This window comes from Ascaphus truei, chromosome 14 (assembly GCF_040206685.1).
Source record: "Ascaphus truei isolate aAscTru1 chromosome 14, aAscTru1.hap1, whole genome shotgun sequence".
Taxonomy (NCBI): Eukaryota; Metazoa; Chordata; class Amphibia; order Anura; family Ascaphidae; genus Ascaphus; species Ascaphus truei.
Window position 1 is genome coordinate 43,842,921 of NC_134496.1, and position 18,783 is coordinate 43,861,703.

The window sequence follows — 18,783 nt, forward strand, 5'->3', positions numbered from 1 at the left end:
CAATAAAATGTTAATATTTTTCTTATATTGGAGTACACCAGTGAGGTTTCCTTAATCCTTGTACCTTGTGGGCCACTGGTCTCATTTGATGGCCTCCTAGGGATATTGACATCCCCAGACACACGCAGTCATCCTTTCTTCCCTCAACATTAAGTGCAATAGCGAGGGACCTTTGTTTTGAACGCTTGTGTTCACAATTATATACACATATATTGCTATGCTGTCCCTTTGCACCTTGTGGCAATTTCAATAATTCATTGTATTTAAGTAGAGCGGTTGGTCAATCTGTTGTGTTTTTGCAGATCAGAACAGAGCAGATACCACTAGCAAACTCTCACCAATGGTAATATACACACTCTATATACAAGTTATAGGGGATTTACTAAAGACATGCGAGTTACCTACAAAAGCTTTTTGGAGCACACCAACAAATGGTAGCAGATTTATAAGCCCAAGGTTACAATGTTGTACGTGTGAAAGTGCGTGTGCAAATCAGTGTGTCTGTGCTTAGACGATGAGGGTTATTCTGGGTGCCAAAGACTTGGCCACTACGACAAGAGGTCTGGCATTCCAGGGTCCCTATGATGTAGCAGCTACGTCATAATCTACATGCCAGTATTTAAAGGGGAGATCGGGTTCTGAGCAGAACAAAAAAGAGGACAACTCTTCCTTCCCATCATCACTGATGGGGCAATCACGCAGAGCCACCGACAGGGGGAAAGCTGGAACAAGTGAGCCGAGCCCGGCTAGCAGATGCTGGAAGTCCGACAGACTTCCGCATGAGACCCGCTCTAGCCATCACGTTCTGGTGCTACCAGCTTCCTGATGCCAGAAGTTCGGCCCGACAAGAAGTTAGACTCAACTTCTGCATCAAGGCGCTGGGCTCCAGCACCCCTCTTCCAGTGGGCCCTTCCTGACCGTGGAGGCCCCTATCCCAACGTCAGGTACGTTTCTTAGGCCTGGGACATAGTTGTTCTAGCAGTGCGGAGGCGCGCTGAGGCTCAGGGAAAGCGGTGCTTTCCTTGGCCTTACACAGCACGCCGTCCGTGGGCGTGTCAGGGGCGGGTCTGGGGGTGGGCCAGTGACGTCACGGAGCTGGTTCGCCCTCATTGGGCGAACCGCTCACGTGACCGGCCCTGCGCACCGGCAAGTGGGGAAATTTCAAAACTCCGTCAGACACACGCTTCCCCAAGCGTGCTGACGCGTGCGCGAGGCCCTGTTAAAGCCGCTCTCATTGCAGCTGCAGGGGCTCAGTGCCGAGCAGCAGCACGGCTCAACACGGCTCAGCACGACTCAGCGCATAAGCGCTGACCAGGCCCGAGGCCTTAGAGGGAGGAGTTTGAGAGAGCATGGGATAAATACAGGGGGGGAGGGAGAGGGGTGTGTGGAAATAAAGTGGGGAGTGAGACTGGGTAAGGGAAATACAGGTGTTAGTGATGGGATAGGAATACAGGGGGGTGAGGAAGGGAGTGTGATAGTGAGAAAGGGGAGACAAAGGGAGACAGTGATGGGTGAGTGATAAAGAGAGGGGGGAAGTGAGAAAGAGGGCATGCGTGTGAAAATGGGGAGGGGAAGAGAGAGAGAGAGGGGGGTGGAGTAAAAGGAAGAGAGGGGGGACATGCAATGTCGCCCGAAGGGGAGGCCCAGCTGGAGACTCTAGTCCTGGGCCTGGGAAAATCTCTGTGGCCCTGCAATCACATGATCGTGACTCCTAGAGCGGCTGTGGCACTGGTGCCCCAGTCCTTCCTGCATGGAAAGAGTTAAACCAGGGGTGCGCAAACTGGGGGGTGCGCAAAAATGTTTCCAAGGAAACAGAATTAGAATAGAAATAACCAGACCCAATGATTTGACTTTGCTGCTGGACCAGTGATGCATTGTAACAGTTCTGCAGGATGCTGGCGGAGGGATTCTGTGACAGCCAAGGAGCCAGGTATCTAAGAATCGCATCTATTTAGGAAACATTTCAGTAAGGGATGGATTGTATAATTCCAAAAGTGCGGGGAAACAGCCTCAGGCGGGGAGAATCCGGCTTGTGCAGCCAACACAACACAGACAAACAATTTCCTCAAAGTGCAGGTCTCCTCTAGGACAGAGATACAAAGTAGAGCTCTACTCACAAGTTTATAATGCAATTCTCCATTTAATGTGACAGCCAAGAACAGTGGAAAGACAATGTTTCAAGTCCCATATTGACCTTTCATCAGATGATCTGAATCGTTGTCTTTCCACTGTTCTTGGCAGTGACATTAAAGGAGAATTTCATTATGAACTTGTGAGTAAAACGCTACTTTGTATCTCTGTCTTTCAGGAGACCTGCACTTTGTATCTCTGTCTGTGAGGAGACCTGCACTTTGTATCTCTGTCTGTGAGGAGACCTGCACTTTGTACCTCTGTCTGTGAGGAGACCTGCACTTTGTACCTCTGTCTGTAAGGAGACCTGCACTTTGTACCTCTGTCTGTGAGGAGACCTGCACTTTGTATCTCTGTCTGTGAGGAGACCTGCACTTTGTATCTCTGTCTGTAAGGAGACCTGCACTTTGTATCTCTGTCTGTGAGGAGACCTGCACTTTGTATATCTGTCTTTGAGGAAACCTGCACGTTGTACCTCTGTCTGTGAGGAGACCTGCACTTTGTATCTCTGTCTTTGAGGAGACCTGCACTTTGTATCTCTGTCTGTGAGGAGACCTGCACTTTGTATCTCTGTCTGTGAGGAGACCTGCACTTTGTATCTCTGTCTGTGAGGAGACCTGCACTTTGTATCTCTGTCTGTAAGGAGACCTGCACTTTGTATCTCTGTCTGTGAGGAGACCTGCACTTTGTATATCTGTCTTTGAGGAAACCTGCACTTTGTACCTCTGTCTGTAAGGAGACCTGCACTTTGTATCTCTGTCTTTGAGGAGACCTGCACTTTGTATCTCTGTCTGTGAGGAGACCTGCACTTTGTATATCTCTGTCTGTGAGGAGACCTGCACTTTGTATATCTCTGTCTGTGAGGAGACCTGCACTTTGTATCTCTGTCTGTAAGGAGACCTGCACTTTGTATCTCTGTCTTTGAGAAGACCTGCTCTTTGTATCTCTGTCTTTGAGGAAACCTGCACTTTGTATCTCTGTCTTTGAGGAGACCTGCACTTGGAAGAAATTGTCAGCAAGAGATAGATTGAAATGTTCCTCGGGTTTTTCCATTACATTCTGGGTTACCCCTCTCCCCCCCCCCCCCCCCCCCCAAATAAAGTCAACCTGTGTTTAACTCCCTCAGTGCCAGTGAGGCCAGAACATTGAAGGAGTTAACGGGCTGTATGTAGTGACATTGAGGGATTGAGGGAAACCTAATTTAATTTAAAGAGGCTCAGAAAGAGAAGGCACTCACTCTAAGAACAATGGCACTGACTTTAATGCAGGTTCAAACTTCAGTGCCTGCTCCTTTTGACCTTGGACAAGTCACATGATCTCCCTGTCACTCAGGCACCAACATTAGATTGTAAGCTCTACAGGGCAGGGAGTCGTTGTGCCTGCAGTATTAGTTATACAGCTCTATGTATACTGTCAGCGCTATATAAGAAAAATATATATTTTCATTGTTTATAACAAGCCAACATTCAGCAGCGCAGTACAATAAAATAAAATAGCAGACATTGACATACAGAAGTAACCAACTCCAGACCTCAAGGGCCACTAACACTTCAGGTTATCCCTGCTTCAGAACAGGTGGCTCAATCAGTGGTTCAGTGAAAGACTGAACCACTGATTAAGCCTCCTGTGCTGACGCAGGGACTGATTGAGCCACCTGTGCCGACGCAGGGACTGATTGAGCCACCTGTGCCAAAGCAGGGACTGATTGAGCCACCTGTGCTGAAGCAGGGACTGATTGAGCCTTGTGTGCTGAAGCAGGGCTATTCTGAAAACCTGACCTGTTGGTGGCCCTTGAGGACCACCCCGGCACTAGTGCAATAAGCGAAGAGCTTACATTCTGTACGGAAGGGAGCGGAACATAAGGTAATTGGGGGAGAAGGTTGATGTATTTCTGAGAGCTGCTTGTAATTTGTAAGAGATGGGGAAGAATGAAATGGGAATGTGCAGAGGGAAGTGAGAGCAAGGTAATGTGAAAAGCCATCATTGCACATCCCTAATATTTTACCAAGAGCAGGGGTATTGTCAAAAGCATCAGCAAACGACACCCTCCCCCCCAGTAAAAGAAAAAAACCGGGACCAGCAGCCCTCCTCTGGCAGCGTAGCGGCGTCATGTGATGTCACGTTGCCAGGTCAACGCGGCATCATATGACGCCGTGATGTCTGCAGGATGTGGCCCACTGCGGAGAAGGTAAGAGCGCACACTCACCACACCCACCTCTCTGACGGTCCGGGGCCCACTCCCGCCTCCTGCCGGCGCTGGGATCCAACTTCCGTCCCGACTGGAGGGGAGAGCTGGAGCGGGATGGGGGGCTTTGATTTTTCCAGCAGCCGCAGCGTGACGTCCCCGTCGCTGTCGCTAGCACTATAAGCGCAGCCTTACTGAACTTCCCATACTACCAACAACGAATATACGTCAGGGGTGGCCAACTCCAGTCCGCAAGGGCCAACAACAGGACAGGTTTTTTTAGGATATCCCTGTTTAAGCAAAGGTGGCTCAATAAATAATATAATGTTTAAAATCTAAAAAAAATAAAGCCCTGTGAGGTCACATGACCCAAAGAACCATTTGGACAATATTTATGAAGCAGTGCTATGCCATGTACTTGAATGGGACAAAAAGTGGCTTGCAGTGCTTAGTATTTGCGTCTCTGGTGCTTGCTCCTGTTGCAAAAAAAGGGTTTAAACTAGCAATGCCCCTCCCAAGAAGCCTATGAGTTTAACTCACATAATGTTAGTATCTTGTGTTTGAGCATTTCCTGCTGTTGATGTTTTTTTTAATATCTAGTGTCTGATAACCTTTAGGCTGCGTTCAAACAGGATGGGATGCGACGTGCGCACGTTCGCCACTCTTGCGCTTTGGTGTGTGTGTGAGTTTTCAAACAGAAAAAGACTCCGGGCGGCAAAGGTACAGCGTTGACGCCGCTGCACTTGAAGGAGACAACTGAAGTTGTGATTTCAAGCGGCAGCCGTGTCACATGGACTTTACCAGCCAATCACAAACACACACACACTTTGTTTCTTTTTTTTAAATTAAATGGCTGAGTAGTCCCGCCTCCAAGTCGGTTCATTCTGTCGACTGGGCATGATCACACATCGCCCAGCAGACAGTGTGTAGTAGCCTGTCTGAACAAAGCCTTAGGCTGCGCTTATAGCGACAGCGACGTCGCGTCAAAACAAATGCATTGCAGCCGTCGCGTGCGCTTATTGTAAGCGCGACGTGACGGAGCGACGGCTTGGTCACGATCGCTGGAAGTCATCTCTATTTGATTTTTCCAGCGACCACAGCCTGACGTCGCCGTCACTATAAGCGTAGCCTTAGGCCGCGCGTATAGTGCCCGCGACCGTGACGTCACCCGTCGCCGCTAGCGAAAGTTGTATTTCGCTTTGCGTCGTCGCGGGCGACAGTGGCCATTGATTGGTTCAGGGGCTGTCACATGAGGCGACAGCCCCTGAAAAATCAAATATTCCCGGCTGCAAAAAATGGTGTCGCTTTGTCGCCGGCACTATAAGGGCGGCCTTAGACTCCTCTGGGGAGAGGTTAAGGGTGGGCAACTCCAGTCCTCAAGAACCATCAACAGGTCAGGTTTGTCTTTGACTGAGCCACCTGTGCTGAAGCAGGGATATCCGGAAAACCTGTTGGGGGCCCTTGAGAGCTGGAGTTGCCCAACCCTGGTGGTGCATCTCCTGAACGGAGCAATGACTCATTTTTTTTTTTACACCCAGTGTCAGAAAGGGCAGGAAAAAAATCTCTCAAACAAAACATGCAAACCCCCCTCCCCCCCCCCAAGCTATCTACCAGGAATGCTGCTTTACAGTAGAAAGACAACGCAGGAACCATAAATTCGGGTTATCTGCCGTATAATAAGGATCTTTGTCCCTGAGGAAGCTCCGTAATAGGAGGGAAACGCGCGTTGGACGCGTGTTGATGATGTCAGCCCCCTTCATGGGGCTATTTTAGTACAGTACCTGTCAGCCGTTCACTAGATTAGCCGATATATAAAAATTAGGGTAGTGGCTAGGCAAGTATTCTTGGAGTAGGTCACGACCTGATTAGGAAGCCATACTGCCGGTATCAAGCCATAACCCTGATATCAATAGCCCCTACGATATTCAATATTTATTAGGCTAACCAGTGAAGTGGTGGGCTTGTTTGCTCACTCCGGCTGGGTGCACCCTAGCAGCCTCCTATTCTCCAGTTTTAATAGTATACTGGAGCATTTACACATTAGAGACTGCCTGTCTGCACGAGTTACTCTATTTAATTTATTTTTAAACGTTATCACATTTTCACTTTGGTAATATATGTTTTAAGTAATTGTTATTAAAGGTTACATTTTAAAATTTAGGTAGTGTGCATTTGAGTGAATTTTCTTTGGAGTACAGGCCCCTGTACCCCCCACTTTCTCGGTCTCAAGTCCAGTCCTCAAGATCCCCTCCCACCCCCCAAAAAAACAGGTCAGGTTTTAAGGATATCCCAGCTTCAGCACAGGTGGCTCAACCTGTGCTGAAGCTGTGGTATCCTTAAAACCTGACCTGGTTTTTTTTATTTTTTAGATCCTCTGCCTGTCTTTATTTACAGGGCAAGCACAGGGGGCAAGCACAGGGGGCAAGCACAGGGGGCAAGCACAGGGGGCAAGCACAGGGCCGCATGCTTCTGTTGCAAATGTGCGCCCATTCGTCAAGCTACTGCGTGACGTCACTACCCGTCCCGTCACTCACAGCCAGGGAGGCGGGAGCTTCCCTGTCTGCACGGGCCTGAGCTGGAAACCCCGTGTGTCCCTCACGGACCTACAACCTCCAGCCTTTGCTGCAATATCGTTCCGCGGGGAGGGAACGTTGACAAAGTAGTCCCCATTTTGCAGACCGATTTAAATTATAGGAATAGGAATAATATTCCGTGAGAACAAAAAAAAGAGAGAGACAAGAAAACTCGAGAATGAGGTATTTTGTCTTCTCTTGATCCGTTAAACCGAAGCTGGCGGGGAAGTAGAGAGAAACGGCCCACTGCAAAATTCCTACGCAGGTACTGAAAAAAACATTAAAAAAAATAGTGCCGACTGTATAAATAGCGCGCGCCACCGTTGCTTGTCCTTTTCAGTTGAGCTCCGGGCTGGGAACGGAACATGTCAGGCGGCTCCGCGGAGTATACCAGGTACTGTTCTGTGGCCTCACCGGGGAGAAGGGGACCTATCTCATGTCACACTGACCGTGGTATAACGCCCGGGCCGCTTTAGTGCGGTTGGGGTCGCACGGTTAATGTAGTTGTCTAGGCCTCCATGCGGATATTTATATTTCGCACAGAGAGGGTGACGCAGATTCGGGGTGCGGGGGAAATATTGGGGGTACGTTGAGGGATTGGTGCCGTTTGGGCAGCGGTATGGGTTCAGGCTCCGGGGGTTAAGGCTGGAGGGGGGGGGGGTTGGGTTCAGACTCGGGGAGAGGGGGGTTCAGCCTCCGGGGGGGAGGGGTGTCTCTGGGATATGATTCTCCGGTTCCATGTCAGTTTGGGCCCTGTCTCGATTCTGTTGGAGTAGGGGGGCGGATGATGGGCACTAGAAGCTGTCGGTGATATTAAATGTCGCATGAAGTAGTCGGAGGGGGGTGTCCGGGTGGGGGGAGTGAGAGGGAGCAGCCCCGGGCTGGGGCTCAGCCGCAGGGTGGGAGGACAAGATGGCGGCGGAGGCTGCATGTCTGCAGTGGGAGTGTAATGTAACACCTCGTGTCCTTGGGCTACGGATAATCACGGTGTTCGCACCCCCACACTGCGGGACCTTCTTTATTAGCAGTTAAACTGAAGGATCAGCTCTGTTAATGTCCCTGCCTTTGAAGTGGGAGTTTCCGAATCCCAGTGTGCGCTATGACTGCCCAAGGCTTTTGGGGCTTCATGCACCAGATTAACCCGTGATCTCCAGTGCGTGCGCTGCGTATATACTCCGTACCATGTCCCATAACCCGTATTCCTACAGTTAATGTCACATGCTGAGGTTGCTCTAGCACATTACGGGGTGCAGTGGCCTGCAGCGTGTGATTAAACTGTGACGATGCTCGTATGTTTCCACCTTTAGACTAGGAATAAAACTTCAGTATAATTTGTGATGCAGTATTGGTGGGGAAGCAGTCCGGGTGCACTAGTGCTGGGGTCTGCAGACTTTCAAAGAGCCGTTTTATACACATTCTTTGACAAATATTCAGACCTGCAACACATGCATGAATATTGCAGCACCACAAACATACATACTGTACACACTAACAGGTATATACTGTATAAGCATTAACATACGAAAAACTTACTTTAATGAGAATTAGGGGAAGAGAGAATATGTGGGGGAATAAAATACAATTTTTTTGTTTTATTTATTTTTTCATGCAAACCAGTTGGTCATTTTCACACAGACACTAACTACTACCCCCCAAATACACAATCACTACCCCCACAAATATAAATATATACACACACTGGACCTTCCTCCTCACTGTCTGTGGGTTGCCACTCCCCAGCTGCTGGTTAGGCCTCTTGTTGCAGCCCAACATCTCCCATGCTGCAGGCCTACCTCCTGCACCTGAGGCATGCCATCAGCTGGGGAGGTGCCAAGTGGCGACGAGCAGGCCAGGCTGCCAGAAGCACAGTCTGGGAGATAGCCGCATGCAGGTGTGGAAAGAGCTGCAGGTTGCTCACCCCTGCACTAGGGAAAATATAAGTAGCACAGGCAAGAGGTATCCCTGTCTGGAGAGAGCCTTCTTCACTGTGCTAATTTGTGATACCACAATGCCCAGCTGTGCACTCTTAATTTTGTAATAGTCTTCTAAAACTACTTTATTGTTCCTAGAGATCATGGCGGCCCTGAAGGAATGGACCCCGATGGTGTCATCGAGGTGAATATCAAACATGCATTGATCCCCCTCGCTGGTCTTTATAACATAAGGAAGGCAAACCATGGTGTTTCTTTCCCTTTCAGAGCAACTGGAATGAAATTGTTGACAATTTTGATGATATGAGTCTAAAAGAATCTCTCCTGAGAGGGATTTATGCGTACGGTTTTGAAAAACCGTCTGCTATTCAGCAAAGAGCAATTATGCCATGTATTAAAGGTTAGTAGGACATATATTTAGTAATTGTAGTTTACGTTATTCATTTACCAAACGTGGGTGCAGTAAGTGCTAGTGTCACATGAACTGTGATTATCAAGTGAGATGATTGTATACCATCTTTCGGGACTGACCTGAAATGGAGAGAACCTTTTTTATTTTGCTGATCACTTGTTTAAATAAATGTGCCTTCAAAGTAGTTGGTGTACCCAAGTAAAATGTGGGAACATTAAATGTGTATCCTACTTTTTTTAGGGTATGATGTGATTGCTCAAGCTCAGTCAGGTACTGGCAAGACAGCCACATTTGCTATTTCCATCCTGCAGCAGCTGGAGATTGATCTCAAGGAGACCCAGGCTCTAGTATTGGCCCCCACAAGAGAACTGGCTCAACAGGTATTGATAGGGTAGCTTAAACCGTGTGCTGCACAGGTTTCAGTTTCCACAACTGTGAGGACAACTTAAACAAGTTGTTTAGTGTTACATGAAACCAACAAACGGCAGTCTTTACTACCTACTAATTACTCGGTTTGTACTCAAATTTAGACTGCTCCCTGTCAAGTTAGGGACTTTTAGTGATATGCAGTTGTGCAATATGAAAGCTGCAGGGCACATAAGGGTTCAGGCAATGTCAAATGTGCAACTAATGTTACCATGCATGTCAATGTTGCTTTTAATACTTGTTTCTCTGTTCCGAGTTGTCACTTAACTTAATAATGTTCTGCAATCTGCTCACAAACTGCAATGGTTAATACTTACAGTTAACGCACGGAGTAGTGGGGCTTGACTGAAGTGGGCTAGTTTTATATTTAAGGGTCTTCCCGTCCTTTAAAGTATCTCAGTAAAGGGATACTGGTTTCCCTGTATTGCTGTTTGTTGTGTATTTAACATTTATCCATTCACTGCATGTGATGGTGTCTTTAAGTAGTTTGTGCCAACTTGCTACTGTAAACGACCAGCATTGCATTGGCATTTAGGACCAATCGCTACTAAACTATCCTACCAGATGCTAGCTACTTTAATTTGTATTAAACCTGACCAGTTCAAGTTGAGCTGTATAATGCTTGCTTTCAGCTGCATAGGTTTTGGACTCATTTAAATAGTTTTACAAATGGGACAGGTCAGAAGTTGAAGGGCCACCAACTTCAATTGGAATAGATTAAGCACTCAAATGATATATTTAACCTATTGCCAGAATCTGTATCTTGGTCTAAAAGTCTGTTTGTGACATATATTATTATATAGGGAACTACAGTGAAGATAGCAGCAGACAGTCCAGTGGCCACTTAAGCCCTCCATGGTCTGGATTTGGCACACAAGATGCCATTTGAATAGCTTGGTTTTAACGGCTTTGCGTCGTTTCTTTAGTATAGTTAAAAGGCTACAAATTTAAAGCAATTTTCCATCCCTTCTGGTAAGAGGAGTTTGTACAGGTGATGCTGAATTGCTTATGATCTAAAGTTGCACTTTGGTTTTTTTTTGTTTGTTTTTTCTAAATATGCACATCCCTGCTATTGCATTCTTTCTTTCTTTAGATTATTTGAGACTTGAGCAAAGCTGTTCAACATCTATATTTTTTTTCATTAGTACTGTGGAATGACTTACATTTTGAAGGTTTGAAACAGATATTGAACTAAGCCCTGTGTTTGTTTTTTTGGTTTGTTTTGTTTTTTTTCTAGATCCAGAAAGTAATTTTGGCTCTTGGTGACTATATGGGTGCAATGTGCCATGCTTGTATTGGAGGTACAAATGTTCGCAATGAGATGCAGAAGCTGCAGGCCGAGGCGCCTCACATTGTCGTTGGAACTCCCGGGCGTGTATTTGACATGTTAAACCGCAGATATCTTTGTAAGTGTCTTGTGTTTAATGTTGTCGTTTTCTGAGCGAAGTGATGGTAATAACATCTTTCGGGACTGATAACCCTGATGATATCCTTATAAAACTGATCGCTCAAACGGCTTCTACTTGAAAGTCTGGGAAACCGATAGAATTATATTTTATAACATAATTTTTTTTTATTTTTTTTTTAAGCTCCAAAATGGATCAAGATGTTTGTTTTGGATGAGGCAGATGAAATGTTGAGCCGTGGGTTCAAGGATCAAATCTATGAGATTTTTCAAAAGTTGAGCACAAACATTCAGGTAATATACAAATGCCAAGGCTTACTATATTTATAGTTAATGATATGTGGACTTTGCTTCTAAAATAATGTTGGTTAATTGCTAAGTTTGTCAGACATGAAAGCAAAAGTTACTGTTAATTTTTGAATTGCATCAGGGATTGAGTGAGCAGTTTATCTTTATGGATTTCTTTGGCTTCAGTATAGCATAGGCCACTAATTGTTGATTGCAAATAAGCTTCCATCATCTGAGAAATGGTACTAGATCATTTGCGAGACCCTTCATGCTGTTGAATCGTTGGCCTTTGCTACACTAATCTTCCTGTACAAGCACTCTGTTAAAATTACGAAACCTGGATTTATTTCTAGTTTTTGTAATAATGCTAGTAGAGTACACACGGGAAGTAGAACGAATGCACTTTTTCGATTTATAGACATGGATGGACCTCTTTCTGAATGTCCAGTGTCCATTGTCTTAAAGATTCAGTGCAACAGCTTTATTAATCTGCTTCTGACAAACTAAATGTGTTTGGTTTAGATGACTAAATTGGTGTTTCTCTTGTCAGGTTGTCCTGCTGTCTGCCACAATGCCAACAGACGTGTTGGAAGTGACCAAAAAGTTCATGAGGGATCCAATTCGCATCCTTGTGAAAAAAGAGGAACTGACCCTTGAGGGTATCAAACAGTTCTACATTAACGTTGAGCGAGAGGTGAGGCCAGAAGGTGATATGACCTTCCTGTTAAGAACACTATTAAAAGTACAAACGTAAATGCATTTCCAAATTTCTGTAGTAGTGATAACAAGGTGTGTATGGAAATAGCACATGTACTGTAAGACCAGTGTCTTTAAAGTGCAACCTTTTCAATGTCCTTTGAATTGTATGTCCCGTTCATCTCGATAGGTTTTATATACCGTATGATGCTGCTAGAGCTATAGATTACAAAGCACTAATCTTGGCTTCATTAGAGGCACGTGTGCATGTTGGTGCTGAAGACATTGGTGCCAAAAGAATGAAAAAGTTTAAACCATATATAGGCGGAAATATAGCGGTTTCCCAATGCAAAAGCACTAAATACCTTCTATATAAAAAGTAAATATTACTGGTTACTCATAATATTGTATGGTATATTTCTTAAAGGAAGCAACGTTTGCTTATTGATGCAGGATAAGTTACAATATAGCTGTGTAGTGCTGTGTTGACGTTCCCCCTGCACAAAACAAATTGATTCCTACTATCCCTGTCTGTTTTGACTCTCACCCCAGCAGGCAGGGACGCTTGGTCTCAAACATCTTTTGCAATGCACATACTGGCTTTTTAGTTTTGTGGCAGAAAAGTCATGGCTGCAAGCCTTGGTGCATTTCCACGTCCCTGTAATAGTGAATGCATGATGTGTATGGAGGGATTATGCACTCTTTGCAGTGCACCATTTAAATAGCCTTTGCCTTGTATGTCAAGTTTGTCTCAACAGATTTTATGCTACAATAGATATTTTGGAAATAATTCTTTTTAAATAGATTTGTTAAAAAGCTTGTGTTCAGATGGTAAAAAGAAGTTCAACAATACTGACTTATTTTTATTTTTTTACACCAGGAATGGAAGCTGGACACTCTTTGTGATTTGTATGAAACTTTGACTATTACACAGGCTGTTATCTTTCTTAATACTAGAAGAAAAGTTGATTGGCTGACTGAGAAAATGCATTCTAGAGATTTTACAGTCTCTGCTCTGGTAAGCAATGTTGAACCAGCCTTTTTCTTAATAAAATGCAGGATAAGTTACAATATAGCAGTGTGGTGCTGTGTTGTCGTTCCCCCTGCTGAAATAAACCTGTTTCCTACTATCCCTGTCTGTTTCCGCTTCCACGGAAGGCAGGGACGCTTGGTCTCAAACATCTTTTGCAAAGCGCTTGCTGTTCCACCAGAAAAATAAAATGTTGGTCAATTGCCTTTGTATTTTCCATCTACAGCATGGTGACATGGACCAGAAGGAGCGGGATGTCATTATGAGAGAATTTCGGTCTGGATCTAGTCGTGTATTGATCACTACAGACTTGCTGGTAAATAGCTTGTTCTAGCACATTGGTGTGTTGAGTACTTAAAATCATGTTGCTGCAAGTTACCCTGGGCCCTTTTGCTACCTAGTGGTCAAGGCAGCTGTGGGTAGTAGTATCTCTGCTAGTCAATGCTGGTGTGCTTCATACGGTTCAGCTTCTCTTATGCTTGGAATTGGCGCTGAGCATTAAGGAGCAAACAGAACATCTCCCCAAAGACTTGTTGTTTCTGTGAAGGTTCCTAATACCAAACAGTATCAAGTCCTTTGGTAAAGAAAGTGCTGCATTCCACAATGGACTATACTGTTGTAGTTCATCACTAAATTGTGGCTGACAAATCTAAAGCAATATATTTGAACTCTTTTTTGAGTCTGTGCCTCAAGCTAACCCTTCACTTTCTTTCAGGCTCGTGGTATTGATGTGCAGCAAGTGTCATTGGTTATTAATTATGACCTGCCAACCAATCGTGAGAACTACATTCACAGGTACATTTTAACATTTCTAAAAGTAGCCCTTCCCATATAGTAAAATGTTACGCATGTTAAACCAGAGCCTAGACTGTTCTGCAAAGAACTTATCTCTGCTTCCATAATGTCCCTTCCTTAAAGGCACTTGTGCATGTTGGTGCTGAAGATATTGGTGCCAAAAGTGTAACTAGTGTATTGGCTGTGAAACCAGAAATACAGCAAAGTTTCCCAATTCCAAAGCATTAAATACCTGGTATATCAAAAGTAACCAATAATAATCACTCTATACTTTTGTAATCTGATTTTTGTTAAAGGAAGCAATGTTTGCTTATTGATGCAGGATAAGTTACAATATAGCTGTGTAGTGCTGTGTTGACGTTCCCCCTGCACAAAACAAAATGATTCCTACTATCCCTGTCTGTTTTGACTCTCACCCCAGCAGGCAGGGACGCTTGGTCTCAAACATCCTTAACGCCATGGAAATGGCAATAACTGAAGCCACTCACAAATTTTTATAAGAATTGTAATTATGTTTAAATAGTTAAGGAGCAGAATACAGCTGCTCTCAAGATAACGGACGCTGCTGAGAATAACCCCGTGGAAGTCGTGTCTTTCTCTTGATCTGAGAACACACACTTCCGGTCGTGGTATGATGGCGGCCAGTGGATCATGGACCAGTTCTTTGTGAAGGTAAAAGTCTTAATGTATTTGACCTGGTCTGCACTGTTGTGCATGATCAAAACCAATATTAGTGGGCCAGTTTGGTTTTAGGTATTAATGCCTTGGTCTTTGCTGTTGTCTCCTGATTACCTTTTGCTACAGGTAAGTTGCATAATGCTGCTGACCTGCCTTTGAATGTGTATAAATATGTTTATTTATATCACAGTGGTGCTGCACTCTGGACCAATGTATAGCTGTGTCATTTTACATGCAAATTGCCGATTGTTGTAGAACATCTTTACCGTGCATGTAAAATGTTCTCCCAAACTTGTAACAATGCAGTAGCAGTATGAAGGTGTTGGTTTAGACCTGTGATGGCTAATTGACAGCTAGCTGTGCTGGAGCAGGGATATCCTTGACCTGTTAGTGGCCCTTGAGGACTGGAGAAACAATATTTGTAGACCTTAAATGTTTCATATATTGTGGATTTTTAAAGTAACCTGATGAGATGTGGGTGGTCTCAATGACTTTTTGAGACTGATGGCAAACGGATCACTTATTTAGTCCCCAGAGACTTGTTGTTTCTGTGAAGGTTCCTTATACCGAACAGTATCAAGTTCTTTGGTAAAGTGAGAACCACATTCCACAATGGACTATACAGTTGTAGTTCATCACTAAATTGTGGCTGACAAAAGTAATGTTAAAAAAGTAATGTTAAAGGAGCACTTGAGTTTTTTGATACGGGGTTTCTGGAACTAAACTGTGTAGATTTATGCGTGGGGGGGGGGGAAACGGACGACAGGGGACAGACATCTAGTCTGTTTCCAGCACCCCCTTACGTAGGTAAGTAGCTCTGGAAGAGGGGGTGTCCTGGAGCTGAAATCTGCTCTGGAAACCCCCTGCTTCAAACCTATTGTCATTACAAGTACCTCTTTGCCCAAAAAAATGTTTTGAAGCCCACCCACGCAGACAGGGTCTCAAACATCCTCCATGCCGTAGAAATGGTAACTGAAGCCTCAATTTTCAGAGCATTTTAATAAATTAAATATGTGGCACAATACAGCTGCTTGCAAGAAACCGCCACTGCTGTGGATCTTGTGGGGAATATGATCTTTATCTGCAAATACAAATTTAAACTAAGCTGCACTTAAAGCTGCAGTTCAGTCAATATCCTGCATGTGTGGGTTTTTTTTTTAATAAATCAGTTCTGTAGTAAGAAAAAATACTTAGCATTTTCTGTTTTTAAAAAAACAACTTTGAAAGACCAATTTTCTTGTATTCTATTTTAACAACCATTTGCTAAGGCACTGCCCCTTCATGCCCTGGCACACCCCTTTGTTAGCCCTGCCCTCCCTCTAGCACATGTCACAGTGCAGTAGTTCTCATGAATATTCATGAGCTTCCACTGAGAGACAGAAGCAGAAGAAAAACAGATCCCTTCACTAATGATGTCACCAAATTTTGCAGATCAATACATGGAGAAGGAATTGACCTGCAGCTATACAGTTCTTTCGGTAATTAGAGATTGCACACATGAAACTATTGAAGTAAAAAAAAAAAATTAAAGACTGAACTGCAGCTTTAACTGTCAACTGACCTTTCCACACAAACCATGGAATTATTATGGATTGTTAATTTTTGTTTCTGACTTACAAGAGTTGTTGTGTATATGTAATAATTTGATATTTAATGTCCTTTGCAGGATTGGACGCGGAGGTCGGTTTGGTAGAAAAGGTGTGGCCATAAACTTTGTTACAGAGGAGGACAAAAGGATTCTGCGTGATATTGAGACTTTCTACAATACTACAGTGGAGGAAATGCCTATGAATGTGGCTGATCTTATTTGATCCCTGGGATGAGTTTGAATGCAGTGCTCGCTGTTGCTGAATAGGCAAATCACGACACTCATTGTGATTTCTTTGGAAATATATTGAATCTTGTCTCAATGCTCAGAACGGATCAGAAATAGTTTTTTGATAAGAGACTGAAGTTGTGGGCTCTGGAAGGAAAGCTATTGGCTTAATCTTCTTTCCAGAATTTAGACTGTTGGGGTGGGGTTTGTAAAGCGATGGGGTCTTTACATTTTCTTTGTAGTAGAAATGTATTTCCTAATTCTATAGAAGTGGTTGTATTAGATGTTCTTTATCACTTAATAATTTACTTATGGACTAAAAGATATAAGTGCTGTGTAAAATCGGCCAATTATGTTAAACTAGCATATACACCTTTATTGTACATTTCAGATTTTGACTTTACTAGTGGAATTATTATTTTTTAATGTGTATTTATTCAATAAAGTACTAAGTGATGCATGTGCTCCAGACCCTAAAACCCCCAACGATCTGTCTTTGGCTTAACATTGTAAAGTTGCTGTATTGCACATGTCCTAATGAAGTTTAATAAATAGTCTATTTACTTTGGTTCTGCTGTTTATTGCATTCATGTACACTAACACCATTTTGTGTATAAATGTTTATATAATGGCAGTAATGAGCTGTTTCATAAAATATGTGCCTGCCTTTCTACCTACCGTACTAGTCTCTTAAGTTTGTCTGAAACTAATTTTGATTTAGATGTTTGGAAGAGTAATAGATAAAGTCTGCAGTATTTGCCTCCTCTCCAACTCTTATTCTTGTGTGGGTGAATGGAGGTTTAGAAGGCTTTAACAGGATTGTTTTGGGTAGTGTTTTATATATGTGCTAAATTGGATAAAAAAATATTTTGTGACCTAATTTAAAGGTACCATTGCCTAAACTTACATCACATTAAAGCAGCAATTTAATTTCTTTGATTATGAAACGAGGTCTGCACAATTGAATGACATTGTTCCAGGGACTAGGGGTGCCTTTGAGGCATATTTCTCTGGAAGCAGGGCCCCTGGAGTTAATGTGGAAAAGACATCCTGTGAGGAGGTTGTTGAGCGGTGCAGAGCAAAGGCTGGATTGTGTTTATTTACTGCTGAACAACCTCCTCACGGAAGTCTCTCCCAGTCTGATACACACAGGTGGGAGCATGCTGATCAGGATGGAGCACAAGGAGGCTGTAAGTGATTTATCATACTAAAACATGCGTTTACCCCAGGAGGTTTAACTATACGTGTGGCACCTATTGGGAACGGGTCTGGAGCCTGTTCTTGGGACTTCTCTCCCCCTTCTGTTTATACTTGCTCCACAAAGCTATCATAGGGGTCCAAGTAGCCGAACTTGGTTTGACTACATATGCAACAGCCCTGCTTCAAACCAGGGGGAAAAAAGCAAATTGTATATATTACACATTACATTGTCTTTGGAAACAATAGCTCTGCAGCACTCATCACTTGATCCTCCACCCAGTTTTCCTTAAAAATGAATTTGGCTCTGTCTACTTTTCCTGCTTCCACCTACAGTGAGATTGGCACCTCACATCACCCATCCAGCTTTCAGTTCAGTGGTGTTTTGGGTCAGTTTTATCTAGCAAGGTTGTCCCTATGGTAATGTCTAGCATTAAACTGTTGAAGAGGGGGAAAATAATAGTTACAGAATTTAAAACGATTAAAACAGGATTCTGGAAATAGAATAAGGAGTGAAAGTTACAACTTGGGGGGGGGGGAAGGAGAGAGGAGTTAAGGAGGTACAGGGGAGTGACAACATAAGAATAAAATGCTGGAAATATAATGTAAAGGAGAAAATATAGTTTGCAGATACATCAATGGTATACAGAATACTAATAGGAGAAAGAAATGGCAGAGCACAACCAGAAAAATCCAAGAAAAAGTTTAGAAGGAAAGTGTGTTATCCATAAAAATATTTAATGGTTATGAAGGGAAAAATGGCATTACCCTACCAACATGTCAAGGCATACACATCCTATCATCACCAACATATTTAAAGAAGTGAAATAAATTGGCTTACCAATCATGAACCATATCTGGGATCCTCGTTAGCTAGGGAAGCGTTGCCATGGTGCGTGCCCACAGATCACAAACCACATCCCAATGCGCACAAACCTCCCCCAAGTGAGCCCTAACTACCTCGGTGTTTCTGCGCACAGAAAGGGGAAATCTGGATGCTGGAGTCCTGCGTGAGCGTGCTTGCGCAATGACAGCCCGTGGACTCCCTGCGATCCCCAGAGTGAGCACAGCCAGACGGAGGAGGGAAGGAAAGACAAGGAGGGGGAGGGTCACCACCAAAATGAGTGAGTTGGTCTCCCACAATATACTTTATTGAAAAAACACGTGATGACAAATACAATTAGAGAAACAGGTTCCTATCTTGGATGGGCAAAAGTTTGT

General features: G+C 44.1%; 1 protein-coding gene and 6 non-coding genes across 9 annotated transcripts; all 7 read left to right on the plus strand.

Annotated features, from left to right (window-relative positions):
• The first annotated feature begins 7,144 nt into the window (after positions 1-7,144).
• EIF4A2 (eukaryotic translation initiation factor 4A2) lies at positions 7,145-16,933 on the plus strand. 3 transcript variants are annotated; one of them, XR_012788038.1, is made up of 12 exons: positions 7,146-7,282; positions 8,958-9,003; positions 9,087-9,219; positions 9,472-9,611; positions 10,895-11,063; positions 11,247-11,356; positions 11,901-12,044; positions 12,927-13,064; positions 13,303-13,392; positions 13,792-13,871; positions 14,395-14,543; positions 16,216-16,353. XR_012788038.1 is itself a non-coding variant. In XM_075570670.1 (11 exons), the coding sequence occupies exons 1-11, from the start codon at positions 7,254-7,256 to the stop codon at positions 16,358-16,360; spliced, it is 1,224 nt and encodes a 407-aa protein (XP_075426785.1). In that variant the 5' UTR covers positions 7,146-7,253; the 3' UTR covers positions 16,361-16,933. The 3 variants fall into 3 exon arrangements, 2 of the variants coding, with proteins under 2 accessions (XP_075426786.1, XP_075426785.1); XM_075570670.1 differs by lacking the exon at positions 14,395-14,543 and having other exon boundaries at positions 16,216-16,933; XM_075570671.1 differs by lacking the exons at positions 9,087-9,219; positions 9,472-9,611; positions 14,395-14,543 and having other exon boundaries at positions 7,145-7,282; positions 16,216-16,933.
• LOC142466293 (small nucleolar RNA SNORD2) lies at positions 9,315-9,389 on the plus strand. The gene has a single exon (XR_012788144.1). It is a non-coding gene; the product is annotated as a small nucleolar RNA SNORD2 (small nucleolar RNA).
• LOC142466295 (small nucleolar RNA SNORD2) lies at positions 11,097-11,167 on the plus strand. Its single transcript, XR_012788146.1, has one exon. It is a non-coding gene; the product is annotated as a small nucleolar RNA SNORD2 (small nucleolar RNA).
• LOC142466289 (small nucleolar RNA SNORA81) lies at positions 11,651-11,831 on the plus strand. The gene has a single exon (XR_012788141.1). It is a non-coding gene; the product is annotated as a small nucleolar RNA SNORA81 (small nucleolar RNA).
• Positions 12,494-12,625, plus strand: LOC142466271 (small nucleolar RNA SNORA63). Its single transcript, XR_012788124.1, has one exon. It is a non-coding gene; the product is annotated as a small nucleolar RNA SNORA63 (small nucleolar RNA).
• Positions 13,100-13,228, plus strand: LOC142466274 (small nucleolar RNA SNORA63). The gene has a single exon (XR_012788127.1). It is a non-coding gene; the product is annotated as a small nucleolar RNA SNORA63 (small nucleolar RNA).
• Positions 14,188-14,319, plus strand: LOC142466272 (small nucleolar RNA SNORA63). The gene has a single exon (XR_012788125.1). It is a non-coding gene; the product is annotated as a small nucleolar RNA SNORA63 (small nucleolar RNA).
• Positions 16,934-18,783: the final 1,850 nt, after the last annotated feature.

Coding starts and splice junctions, on each gene's coding strand:
- EIF4A2 (XM_075570670.1), top strand. CDS start 7,254: ATGTCAGGCGGCTCCGCGGAGTATACCAG. Junction 9,220..9,471: donor AATTATGCCATGTATTAAAG/GTTAGTAGGACA, acceptor TACTTTTTTTAG/GGTATGATGTGATTGCTCAA. Junction 11,357..11,900: donor AGTTGAGCACAAACATTCAG/GTAATATACAAA, acceptor TTCTCTTGTCAG/GTTGTCCTGCTGTCTGCCAC.